Source organism: Pezoporus wallicus, unplaced genomic scaffold (assembly GCF_028554395.1).
Source record: "Pezoporus wallicus isolate ANWC-B61680 ecotype Strahan unplaced genomic scaffold, APGP_CSIRO_Pwel_v1 contig_6155, whole genome shotgun sequence".
Lineage (NCBI taxonomy): Eukaryota > Metazoa > Chordata > Aves > Psittaciformes > Psittacidae > Pezoporus > Pezoporus wallicus.
Window position 1 is genome coordinate 1 of NW_026637610.1, and position 13,103 is coordinate 13,103.

The following is a 13,103-nucleotide window of genomic DNA, read 5'->3' on the forward strand; positions in this document are numbered from 1 at the left end:
ATAAAACTCATTAGGTGAAAATAGAAATCAAATTGGGACAACTGGGAGAGGAAGTTATCCGGGACAGCAATGGCAAACTGATTTTCCTCTAATTGCTGAGAAAAGGAGGTTATTGGTATTTGTTGGTGTTAAGGGATACTTTTTCACACTGGCCAGAAGCATTAAACCAGATAATACCTCATTTTGGAGTACCAGCAGCAGTTTCTTCTGACGGAGGCTCACACGTCAGCGCAAAATTGTTACAAGAACCAAATGGCTCTAGAGAGGGTATTGGCTTCACAAGGAGGGGTTTGTTCCATAATCAATGGTTCCTATATAGAACAAAGTGGCAGAATTGAAACAGATCTGGGGGAAATTTGGAAACAAACTGCAATATTTCATGAGATGACCAAGGATGATACCTCTTGGGGTTTTGAAGATATATGGAAAAAAATTAACTTCATGGTTACCTAATCTCTCCTGTTTGAGGCAACTGGTTGCAGAAATATTAATACTAATTGTTTTAACACTGATTACTTGTGACATGATACAGTGTTCTGTTTGGTGTTGTAAAAGGTCCGTAATTGATTATGAGGATCGGAAAAGACATAAGGTTAGACAAAAAGTCAAAAGTGGCAAATACTTTGCCAGAACTCCTGAGTAAAATGGAGTTACATAGCAAAAAAATTTGCAAAGGTAAAAGAAAAGGGGGGACTGGATATAAGGAAAGCAAGTGCCTGGAAAACATAGCATTAAAATACTTTTAGCTTAGGTCTAAGATAGAGAACAATATTTGTGTTGTAAGTCTGTGGTGTGATAACAGAATTTAGTAGTCTTGCTAACAAGAGTGAATTGTTTCCTTTCATCCTTTTAATTAGTGAATTATTTCTTCCCATCCTTCTAATTATCAGTTAGTTTGGATACAGTGACTCTTGAAAATCTGCTAGCTTGGGAGGCAATATATTTTGTATGAAGGTCACACTGGTCTAAATCTTTGCCAGCAACCCGGAACTTGCAGATACGGCTGGTTTCAGCTACTTTTGTGATTACTGGGGCATCCCACTGTGCCAAAGGTGAAAAGTGCACCCTGAGGAAGACTGCTTACTGCATCTTGAAGACCCCTGCCCACGACCATCGGAGGGCAGTGAAAAGCGCCAAAAGGGAGGAGACTTATAATGAGTACCCAAAGTAATTGTAGTATCCCCACCGAACTCTCGGGAACCTAATGAATATGCATGTTTGTGTGTAATACATATCTGCTTGCTTAACCCCTCGGTGTGCAAGTTAGGAGGAGGGGTCCCCCTTTGACCCGGTGCCGTAATAAACATACCTGCTTTATAACTCTTGAGTTGTAGATTCTGAGCCTGTGCTTCAGTTCGGCATGTAGTATAGGGCAGAGATGTACCAGACTGGGAAAGGCAGGGAACCCTGGAGTTGGGGATGTACCAGAATATTACAAAACACCTGTGGACAGGAACCACCACAAGAGGAAAGTGGCGATTCCGAATGAGACACTCCTGCAGGCAGTCCAGTATCCTCTCATACCACAGGAAGGCAAGGGCAGGAAGTATTGCAAGAAGAGCAGGATGGGCAGACAATGAGTATCCGAAGCTAGCAGATGTTCAGGACTCACTATCCCCAAACTAACTAATTCGAAGGATAAAACCCTGTTATCTCTAGTACAGGAGTGACCTCGTACTTCACAATGGTAAGAAATAGTTCACTCTTGTTAGTAAGACTACTAAATTCTGTTATGACACCACAGACATACAACTCAAACATTGTTCTTTATCTCAGACCTAAGTGAAGTTAAAAGTATTTTAACCCTATGTTTTCCAGGCAGTTGCTTTCCTTATATCACTCGGTACCGGCAGGCCCGCGGGGGGAGCCCCACCGTAGGACGGCACCATCGCCACCGGAAGCCCAGCGCCGCCATCTCCCTCCGGCCGTGGAGGCGAAAGCACCGCCCGTCGCTGGTCGCTGAAGCCCGCCCCCCGCGGCCGCGTGAGCCTCCCTGGCAGGGGCGTGCTGCGGGGCCCGGTGCTTTCCGCTGCACGCCCCTTGGAGCCGGGGTCCCTGCTCGTCGCGGAGCCGCTAGCTCCCGAGCCGCGCCGCTGGTAGCGGTCGGTGAAAGCCCAGCTGGCCTGACCCTCTTCGTTTCTTTCCCCGGAGCGGCGCCGGAGATGCTCATCCACATGGATCAGAAGGAGGAACTGCGGTTGTCCCGCTCCTGCGAAGGGAAGAGTGCTCTGAGCGGCACCTCAGGTAAGGGCCGTCAGTGTGAACCCGTCATGAGAAAGAGTGCTCCGGGAGCACCAGCGCCCCCAGAATGTACAAGGGCGGAGGTGCTGGGTTGGAGCAGGGCCCGTCCAGCTTCACCTGCTGCCTGTGGCGACGGTATTCATAGCGCCACAGGGCACCAGGCTGGGAGGGATCTCAAGGATCATCCAGTACAACTTTTCCAGGCAAAGCATGACCTGGACTGGATGTCCCAGTGCCCTGTCCAGCTGAGTCTTTAAAGCGTCCAACACTGGGGAGTGCACCACTTCCCTGGGGAGATTATTGCAATGGCTGGTTGTTCTCACTGGGAAAACTTTTCCTCTTGTGTCCAACCAGAATCTGCCCAGGAGTAACTTGTACCCCTCGTCTTTTCCATGTGACTCCTTGTGAAAAGGGAGCCCCCGTTTTCTTCGTAGGCACCCTTAAATACTGGACTGTGGTGATCATGTCTCCCCCGAGCCTTCTGTTCTCTAGGCAGAGCAAGCCCAGCTCTCTCAGCCTTTAATCATACAGCAGGCAGCAGGCCCAGCCTTTTATCAAGACTCAGAGAAGGGCAGACAAGCAGTGATGTGTCCCTGTATCCTTTCACAGGCCTGAGCCGTCTGTGGCTTCAGAAGCTCCTGAACTAGGCCCATAATGTCTCAAGATCTATCTTCTTGCCTTCTCAAGCTGTGCACATTGTAGCAGCCGTGGCAGCTTGCAGCAAGCAAGGAGTTCCCCAGCTTATTTAGGTGATGAATTGCTGCCTCCTTTAGTTTACTTTGAAAGTGCCTTTTCCTGTTGGCAGGAGTTCTTAATTTAGAACAGGTGATGCAGGATAGATGCCAAACCACCCCACAGGCCACTTGTGTTTTTATAGTCCTTTGTGATACCCCCTGTCAGCTGTACCTTTTCCCAGCAGAATGGGCAGTTGACTCATCTCCTATACAGAAGCTGCTCTGTGCCTCTGATGGTTCCTGTCATGCCTCTGTCTTCCTCAGCTCTGTCAGAGTGTCTGTGACATGGGGGATCCATCCTCCCGCTTGCACACAGTAAGAATGTGGGGTTTGAGAAGCAAGGCAGAATTACATTCTCTTTTCTTCCCTATTGTTTCCCCCCCCCGCACTAATTGCTGCTTGACTGGCTGTGTTGTGTGCCTAGGAGCTTCAGTTTTCATCCAGCTGCTCAGACTCCAAGGTGCTATTCCTGAATGATATCAAGAACATCCTAGTCCCAGCCTGGTGTGAGTGCAAGCTGTAGAGGCTGTTCTCCTCTATGGGTCTTTGTTTACCTGCAGTGAATGTCTCCTGTCACCTGGTTGGTCAGTATCTCAAGGCTGTGCCACAGTTTGTAGTCAGCCTTTATGTCTTTAACCCTGAGGAACACAAAATCATCAGCAAATGTTTCCACCTCCTTTTCCCTTCCTTAGCACCCTGTGAGGTTCACTCATGCCACAGCAGCTTAGGTTCTTTACCTGTTTTGGCGAAGGATGAATGTCTTTTGGGAATGCCTCTGGACCCCACATGTCCCTTTTGATAAAGCTGGGGACATCTCTGAAGAACTCTGAGTGGTTTGTGAAGTGAGACATCTCATTCCAAAGGCCGTGCCAGGTCTTCCCCAGTCTGTCCTATTGCCATCTGTCCATTAATTCTTATGCTCAGATTTCTGTTTGTGTGCTTGGAATGCTGGGCTCCAGATCTCCCCTCCAGCCCTTTCTGTGGCATCACAACAGCCACCTCTAGTCCCAGCAGTGAGGTACCACAGTCAGAAGTCCAGCAGCTTACTCTGCTTACCTGGAGCTTGCCTTGTAGCTATAGCACTGGCACTCTTGGGCATATCAGAGGTCCTGCCATCAACCCTAATTGGCATGGGCTGAGGAAGATCCACATTCTTCATGTTTCTCTTGCTTATTCATTTTTGCCAGTTCAGCCTTATGCTTCTAGTATTAAATCCTCATCATTGTGACCTTGCTCTCCTTCCACTTGAAATACTTCCAGTGAGTTCCTGTCTTGGTTTTGATCAAAGCCTTTACAGACAGCGTGTCCTAGATGCCAGTGAAGGTACCTGAGAGCTCAGGAGTAACAGAAATGATTGTAGAAGCGCTAGAGCCGTGACAGTAATTGTAAAAAGAATCCTGACACCCCTGATCTTCCCCCAAAAATACAGAACACCATACAAAACTTAATTGTCACATACTTCTGAAGGCTTTTTCATGGTCTATGTAAAGAACCATACTTCTGTGTAAGTGCCAAAGTTAGCATCTCTTTGGGCGCAATGGCAACAGAACAATTTTGCTAGCTCCACTGTCTAGTCAGTAAGTCTGACGAACGGGTCAAGAGCTTCATGCTGGCCTGCCAGAAACATCCTCTTTCCATCCTGTCTGTGAATATCACCTTGCTCTTTTCCTTCAGGCCTGGCTGGAGTAGCTGCAGACAAATGGAAATGCCTTCATGGTAAATAGCAAAATTTCAGTTTCTGTTCCTCTCAAGGGATGGTTTTAATGAATACTATGTGAGGGAAGAAGTGGCATCACTACCACAGCAAGCTGCCACAGAAGGTATCTTAGGAGTTCACTGTGAAATCATATTGTGATGTTTTCTTGTGCTTCCTAGAAAGAGGAAGATGAAATATGTACATATATCAGTCTGGGGTCAAACTTCTAGACTCTCTTTATTGCACACTTACGGTTCAGTAGCACCTCACCTCTTCCATGGCCTGCACTTCCTTCTCACAGCTCTGCCAGACAACAGGAGGATGCCTGTGGTTTGTACAGCAATCCCATGCGACCGATAAATTACTGGTTTATTTCGTAAGAGTGTTCAGAGAACCACAAGATATCTGTGGAATCTTTAAGCAGATCTGGAGATGTGCTTTGTGTGCATGTCGCACAGGTCCTGCCTTGCTCATTCAGCCTGCAAAGAGCTATGTTTCCTGTGGACAGCAAAAGGCACAGCATTGTTGAGGGCATGTGCTTCGGAACCTGCTACCTGCTCATCAAACCACATTCAGAGCAGTGGGCTGGAAGGAGTCACAGCTCTCTGTGAACACTCTAGAAATCAGCACTTGTCTTGAGCAGGCTTTCAGGTGATCTTGGGTCTGTGCAGTGAACATTCATACCACTAACACTTCTGCAAGACTTTATGTACATGAGAAGGCAGGGATTTGTTAATTGCCTTTGTCCCAGGAGCCATTCGTAACTGTTCAGCTAACGTTAATTCAACTTGCCCCTACCTTCATCTTCTTCATGTATTTGATATCCTCACTGCATGATCTGGAACCAGCCATGGGGGATGTTCAGTTCACCCACCACCTTGCACGCCCAACAGGTTTGTTCTGCACCAGTGAAAGCATAAATTTAATTGTCTTCTGCTCTAAGAGTGGCATACGCGAGGCTCCAGGTGGTGCCCGTGTCTCATACCTTGTGCATCTTCTCTTTCTCTGCAGTACCAGCAGCACAAGAACACAGAGATTACTGTTGCAATCCAAGTAATTGGCAGTTGTTCACGGCCTTCCTCTGACTCCCAGTTCAACTTTTAGTAACATCCTCTGGAAACAAGCAGAGAGAGCTGGGCTTGTTCAGCCTGGCCAAGAGAAGGCTCTGGGGAGATCTTAGAGCAGCTTCCAGCACCCAAAGGGCCCAACAAGAAATGGGGAGAGGGGCTTTTGTCAAGAGCAAGTAGGGACAGGAGAAGGCGGAATGGCTTTAAACTGACAGAGGGGAGATGTAGATAAGGTGAAAGAAGTTCTTCCCTGTGAGGGTGCTGAGGCTGTGGCACAGGTTGCACAGAGGAGCTGTGGTGCTCCATCTGTGGCAGAGTTCAAGTCCAGGTTGGATGGGGCTTGCAGCAACGTGGTCTAGTGCAAGGTGTCCCTGCACATGTCAGGAGGCTGGAACTGGATGGGATCTGTAAGGTCCATTCCAGCTAAAACCATCCTGTGGTTCTATGATTTTCAGGTACACCATCCTGGAAGAGCAAGCATCTTTCCCATTCAAGGTAAACTTTTGCCTCTAATATGCCAGTGATTTCAGTAGATTCAGGTTCCGGTGAAGCATGCAGGGCAATTTATGGCATTTGCTCCTGTGAACACTCTGAAAAATCCACTGTGTAGTTTGGAGATAATTACCATGTCCTGAACGCAGGATATAGCAGAATGTTTTATACTTAAAGTCAATCTATTTGCTGAATTTTTAGCATTTGGCCCCTTGCGATTTGCCCTGTCCAAAGCTTCCAGTCCTGCCTGTGACTTGTCTGGATTCTCATTTTATTGCAGCTGAAGATGGGATTGTGAGCACGAATGAAGACAAGGCCCATCAAGGCATACCCAGGCTAGTGGAGCCCAAGGGTTTATGCTCAAGACTATCTGAGGAGAACAGTTCCTATGGTCCTGCACAGGACCCTGTTCTCTCACGCAGGACAGAAAGGATTCAGAGATCCAAGGGCTTCCAGGTGAGCTCAAACCTCATCCAGCATCGGCGAATCCACACTGGAGAAAAACCCTTCACCTGCACTGAATGTGGGAAGAGTTTCCAGCACCGATCACATCTCATCCAGCACCACAGGATCCACACAGGGGAGCGGCCCTACAAGTGCTCTGAGTGCGGGAAGAGCTTCAGTGTGAGCTCGAAGCTGATCCGGCACCAGGTAACCCACACCGGGGAGAAGCCCTACAAGTGTGCTGAGTGCGGGAAGCGCTTCTCCAACAACACGCAGCTTATCCGGCACCAGCGTGTGCACACCGGGGAGAAACCCTATGAGTGTACAAAGTGTGGGAAGAGCTTCAGAGTCAGCGCAGCCCTGACACAACACCAGCGTGTCCACACCGGGGAGAAGCCCTACAAGTGTGCCGAGTGTGGGAAGAGCTTCTCTGACAACTCGAAGCTTGTCCAGCACCAGCGGGTGCACACTGGGGAGAAACCCTACGAGTGCAGGACCTGTGGGACGAGCTTCAGGTTGAGCTCAACCCTGGCACGACACCAACAGGTCCACACTGGGGAGAAACCCTATGGTTGTACAGAGTGTGGGAAGAGCTTTGGCCGTAGCTCCGCTCTCATGAAACACTGGCTGATCCACACCGGAGAGAGGCCTTACTGCTGTGCATACTGCGGGGACAGCTTTCGGCAGAGGGCCCACCTCATCCAGCACCAGCGCATCCACACCGGGGAGCGTCCCTATATCTGTGTTGAGTGCAGAAAGGGCTTCAGAGTGAGCTCGGCGCTCTTCCGGCACCAGCGGACCCACAGGGGTGGGGATCCCTAGGTGGGGTGAGTGTGGGGAGCGGTGAGGTGTGATACCCTGTGAGCAAAGCCCAATGTCTCCCCCTCCCATTGACCACCCTGCTTGTGGAGGGTGAAAGCACTTTCTTCCTAAGAGAATGAGCCCTCAGAGATGAAGAAGGGGAGAGGCTGTGGAGGGAGCCTATTGGAGGTTTGGGGCAGGTGCCAGGAGGAAGGTGCCCGACTCTTTTCAGTGGTGGGCAGCCCCAGGATGAGGAGCAGTGGCCATGAACTGAAACACAAGAGCTTTCACATGAGAGGAAGAACTTGTCATGAGGAAGAACTGGTTCTGTTGCAGTGGCAGAGCACTGAAGAGGCTGCGTAGGGGGATGTGGAGGCTCCCTCTCTGGGCCCATCCAAGCCCCGCCTGGACACGTTCAGGTGCCTCTGCCGCGGCAGGGCTGGGACCGGGTGACCCCCGGGGTCGGCTCCCATGGCTGGTGCCGCTCGCAATGGCTTCGCGCAATAAACGTACGTTCAGCGCCGCCGCGTTGCTTTTTCCGGACTGCGCCTGCGCGGACCCTTGCGCCGGCCGCCCGCGGGCGGGTCCTCTCGCGCCGCTCGGAGGTCGCCGTTGGCCGAGGCGAGGCGAAACGAGGCGGGGACCTAGGCCCGCTGTGTGGTGTCCCGGCCGCCTCCACCAATCGGCGGCGCGGGCGCGTGCTGCGGGCGGCTCCTGATTGGCTGCGCAGTCCCCACCGTGGGTGATAAATTCGGGGCGGCCGGGCCGGGGTTTGTTTCACGCCGCGGGGCGGAGGGCGGGTGGCAGGGGCTGCGGCAGAGGGTGAGTGCGAGCGGCGCGTGTCCATGGTAACGCGGTGGGGCCGGCCCCGGGTTGAGGCACTCGTGATTACGCGCGGGTCGCCTTCACCTCCCGCGGGCCTCTGCTCCGCTGGGCCCGCCCCCATTCCGGTTCCTTGGGAAATGTAGGCCCGGTACCGGCTGCGTTAGGCCGGGAAGCCCGTGTGGGCCGTGTTCGTGTGCCTTTGCCCCCCGATGCCTGGGCGGCCGGTCCCGGGAGCAGCGCCCGTGGCTCTGGCCTGGTCCTCAAGCTTGTCCGGGTCCTGTGCTGCCGTCTGCCAGCCGTGTGCTCGGGAGCAGCGAGGCTGTGTGCGGCTGTGCTGGGCCAGCGCTTGTCAGGCCTCTTCCATCTCTTCCCTCAGCTCCTGAGGGTGAGCGTCCGAACAGCAGCTGAGGGGGCGTGCCAGAGCGGCTGCCACATACCCTGCAGTGGTGTCTGCACACAGCTCCTCCAGGAGGATGTCTTAAGTGTTTCAGGGCAGGAGCTATGCCGGGTTCTACTGCTGCCCTGGGGCCACGTGGCTCTTCTGCATCCCTGGCATTGTTCAAGGCCAGGTTGGACGGGGCTTGGAGCAACCTGTGCTAGTGGAAGGTGTCCCTGCCCATGGCATGGCTGAGAACTGGATGAGCTTTAAGGTCCCTTCCAAACCCAGCCATTCTGTTCTACAATTTTTGATCCTGCTGAGCTCGACTAAGAGCTTGAAGGACGAAGGCCTATGAAGCCTATTGCTGCCCCAGCTTCTCCTTTGTTGGGTGATACCGATATCTTACTCAAGCCTCATAGTGCCCAGCACAAAGCTGCTTTACATACATCAGCTATAAGTGCCTGTCACTGGCCCCGCTTGGGGTGTCCTGGGCACAGCTGACTGCATGCTGAGATGGGCAGGGCAAGTACTGGCTATCCCCAGAACAAAGGCTGTTCAGGAAGTTCATGTGTGCCTGTCACACTCCATCCCTACTCTCCCCAGGTGCGAAGCTGGTTGACTGATGTGCCCCTTGTGCTGTTCTCCCAGGCAGTATGAGAAGACAGATTCTGGATGCAGTGCCTGGCACAAGGGCTGATGACCAAAGTGCGGAACTGGACAAGATCTGTGAACTTACCAGGAGTTTCCCTCCTTGGTCCCTTTGATGAGGTGCTGGACTGTGGCTCTGGGGACAGGGGTAGCGTTTAGGTGGGCACCTCTGAAAGTGCCTTAGACTTGAATTATTACCTAGATGTAGGCTATGTTCAGGTGAAGTCTTGAACCTCCCTGGGATCAGGCAGTGTAAAAATTATTCTGTGAGGCCCCATTTCCAGCACCAAAACATCCCCATTTGAGGAGGGAGAAGGTCTGAAGCTCTTCTGATGTGAGTGCCAGGTTACCTTTGTGAGGCTCTTCAAGCTGCTAGGTCTGGGCTTCTGGGGTTTGTCTCCACTGCAGTGAAGATTGGCTATCTGCAGCCACATTCTGCTGCTGCTTGTTAAAGCAAGGATGCAAGTGGGGAAAGAGCCTGAATTTGTAAACTGGTTGAACAGCAAACTTGAACTTGTACCACCTGGGTGTTTGCAAATTACTGAGCTTCTCGACAGGGTGCCAAAGCAAAACCAGGCCTTCAGTCCTGCTTCCCTGCCCCAGCAGTGTCAACTTCGTTCAAAAGGCAATGGAGTGTTGGGATTAAGCATCTTCCTGCCCTAAGAAGAATGGCTGTGTATCTTGAGCATGAAACTTGCTGTGGAAATGTGTCTGGGGCAAACTAAGTGCTGGCTAGATGAGATAGGGATGTTTTCTCTGAGGGTTTGAACACTGTTATTGGGAAAGAAATGTTTGGAGTGCTGAGGTGTTTTGTACTAAGCCTTGTCTCCAATTTGTAGCCCCACTATCCTGCCTCTTGTAGTTGTTGGATTCCTCCCAGGAGGCTTCTGGTAAGACACCGGGAAGGTATGTGTTTACCGTGAACATCAGCCAGGTCTTGATGAGCATTGCTCATGAAGCAAATGAAATGTCATTCCAGCCTCTGCAGTGGAAGTGGGCAGCAGCTCGAGCTGCCTGCTTGGTTAGTAGGACACTGCCTCTTGCAGGGGAGCAGAACCATGAGAAATGAGGGCCCTGAGGAGTGACCGTGTTGTGGGCTTTTAGCTACCAGTATCTGAATAAAAGGAATGTGTAATGGTAAGAGATGCAGTGATTCTTACTTCCCTTCCTCTGAGTTCTCATGTGATACCTTAGTACTGAAAAGGACAGGGGTTTGATTTGTGCTGACTTGTCTCCTGAATTCACGGCTCATCATGTCTATGCTGGATCGTACTGGGAAAAATCTCAGCTTCCATGTTGCCCTGTGTATGTAGTGTCCTCCCCTTGGGCTGAAGGGACTGGTGCTGTCATTGTCCTGCCTATCGCTCTAGAGGTGATCATGTCAGATGGAGCATCTGCAAAAACAGTTGTGGGAGATACGAGTCTGACTGCGCCAAAGTCTAAATGACTATTTGTGTGCTAACCCATTCTTCCAGCAGCAGACACTGCTGCTGGAACACTAATTCGCTTCTCTGAGTTGTGCTTCTACAATAGTAGTTACAGGTTTGGGTAAAGGCTTCTGAGAGCCCAGCAGATGCCCCATGGCATGGAGAGCAAAGTCCCGGTGTGGTGAGTGCTGCTAAACATGAGTGTGTTGCAAGACACGGGTGCAGAGGCTCTGTCAAGTGAATTAGCAGATGCGTCTTGTAGAATGATGATCTCTGGAGTCACACTGTTTATGTCTGGCTATTGGGAGCCTTGAGCCATTGCTGCGGCTGTTAACTAGTCATGTCTGAGGCTTGATCTGGTGGCTTCCTTTGGGTTGGATGTAATGTCAAACCATCTCCAGGCCTCCTGCTGTCTGCAGGATGGTGCTGAAGTGCTCTTTGTAGCTCTGCTCTCACCTGCTCCTGTGTGCCAGTGGCTGCAGGCCTGGCAGCATGCAGAGGCAGCACACCCTACCTGCAGGACTCTGCCTGTCTGGAAGTGTAAGATAAATTGGAACCAGTTTCTCTAGTTTAATTTTGTAATCTGCATTTCTTGAGGAGTGCCTGACTTGAAGCCAGCTGTGCAGGAAGCCAGGATGCCATCAGGACTTGTGCAGCTGTGCTGGCAGGAGGCTGGCTGTGCTGTGAGGCAGGCAGGCTGTTCCCCTGGGCCTGTGACCGGCACCTGGCTCAGCCTGGGCAGGTTCTGCCACTTTGCTTCAGTTTCCTTTCCCCATGGTGGATGTTTGGAGCTGTGACAAGTTTGCTGACCTGGTGTGGTGCTTGCTGTCCATCGAGTTATCAAAATGAAAATAGCACCCTTGAACCTGTCTTCCTCTGCCCTCTGGCTGGGGAGGCTGTGCTGTGTCCTATCTTGTGGTGCAGGGCCCTGGGGATGTTGGGCTGCTTCCCCTGTGACTTCTGTTCCTGCAGTGGGCTGGCTGGCATCACAAGGTAGTGTTTTGTGGTCAGTCCTCCCCTTGGGGAAGGCTCTGTCCCAGTGAGCCCAAGGACTGTGTGATCACAGGGGAAACCCTCACCCTGGTGATGTGTCCTCCAGACTGGGTGCTCGGACCCAGCTCAAAGCGCTCCTGGCCGAGTCCTGTGCTGGAGTGTGGAGGGCAATGGAAGTGGTTGTAGAACAGGGCTTCAGAAACTCAGAGAGGAGCCAGAGGGCAGTTCATTTATAGCTGGGGTGCTCCATGTGAGCTGGGATCCAGCAGCTGATGTACTGGTGCTGGCCCCGTGCTGAGCTTGGTGAACTTGCAGCTGCCTGCCTGCTCTTCTGTCCTTGAGGGGGCTGACCTCGAATGGGAGAGCATCAGGGTTGGCTCTCTTACAGTGAGTGCTTTCCAAGAGCCAGGAAACAGCTTAGTTCCCTGTTGATCCGGCAAGGCTGCCTCTAAGGTGATGGTGCTGCTCTGCACAAAGCTGATTACAGGTCCATTTTGTAAATGAGGTGGGTGGATTTCTGCTTAAGAGGAACCTCAGCTATAAGCCCAGTGTCTCACTCCTGCTTCTGGGTAGTTCTTTGGGTGTCCTGCTACATCCATGGAGATTTTTTCTGTTTGTTTCTCTTCGCAGAAGAGGAGGGAGAACTCAGTTACTTCTGGGGTTTCAAGTTAACCCTGCTAGGCAGGAGAGGAGAGTGTGCGTGGTAGCAGGAGCCATCTGCAGCAGCCGTTTTGACTCTTCACATGCAGTACAGGCCAGAAAAGGCAGAGCAGTGAAACCTGCCCCTGCTTTGGAAGTTCGTCTGCGTATACTCCATTGTAGCGAAGGTGTTTGTCTCCCTGTGAGATGCCTGACTCCTGCTCTAATTCACCACAGCTTTCCTCTAGGGAAAGCTCTGTATCACTGTGAAAATGAAGTAGCTCTGCTCAGAGTCTGGCATTGGATAAAATATTTAGTAGCACCAGTGGAAAGCAGCTTGCTCACAATTTCGGTGCAGATAGCTAATGTGGAGGTCTCTGATCATTTTCAGCCAGGAGCCATCCTGAAGTGGGAAACCAAATGCAGCGTGCTGTGTTGTAGGTCTCCTCTGAGGCTAACATTTGGTCAGCTGGGTGGTGTTAGTGTTACGGTTCACTGGGGTAATTTAACTGAGCAAGCAAGATTGCTTACTTGAAATTGCCTGCTGTGCCGTGGAAATGGCCAGTGGCTGCTCCTCACCACCCTGCCTGGTGGAGCAGCTCGGAGGCTGCTTGCTGTATGGCTCCGCATTTCAGACCCATCCCTTCGTGAAGGCAGCTTCCGTCTAAAACCCCTCTCTGGTTTTGCCTTTCAGATTGTCTAATTCTACTGCTAACC

The 13,103-nt window shown here is 51.4% G+C and overlaps 1 protein-coding gene across 1 annotated transcript; it reads left to right on the forward strand.

The window, feature by feature from the left end:
- Positions 1-1,982: 1,982 nt before the first annotated feature.
- On the forward strand, positions 1,983-7,496 carry LOC130597783 (zinc finger protein 501-like). Its single transcript, XM_057406652.1, has 2 exons — positions 1,983-2,244; positions 6,511-7,496. Exons 1-2 carry the CDS (start codon positions 2,163-2,165, stop codon positions 7,494-7,496), a joined length of 1,068 nt encoding a protein of 355 aa, XP_057262635.1. The 5' UTR covers positions 1,983-2,162.
- Positions 7,497-13,103: the final 5,607 nt, after the last annotated feature.

What these genes read in the sequence shown, in the direction of transcription:
- LOC130597783 (XM_057406652.1), top strand. Translation starts at nt 2,163, where the DNA reads ATGCTCATCCACATGGATCAGAAGGAGGAACTGCGGTTGTCCCGCTCC. An exon ending in TGCTCTGAGCGGCACCTCAG is followed by an intron (nt 2,245 to 6,510) that starts GTAAGGGCCGTC and finishes ATTTTATTGCAG; the next exon opens with CTGAAGATGGGATTGTGAGC.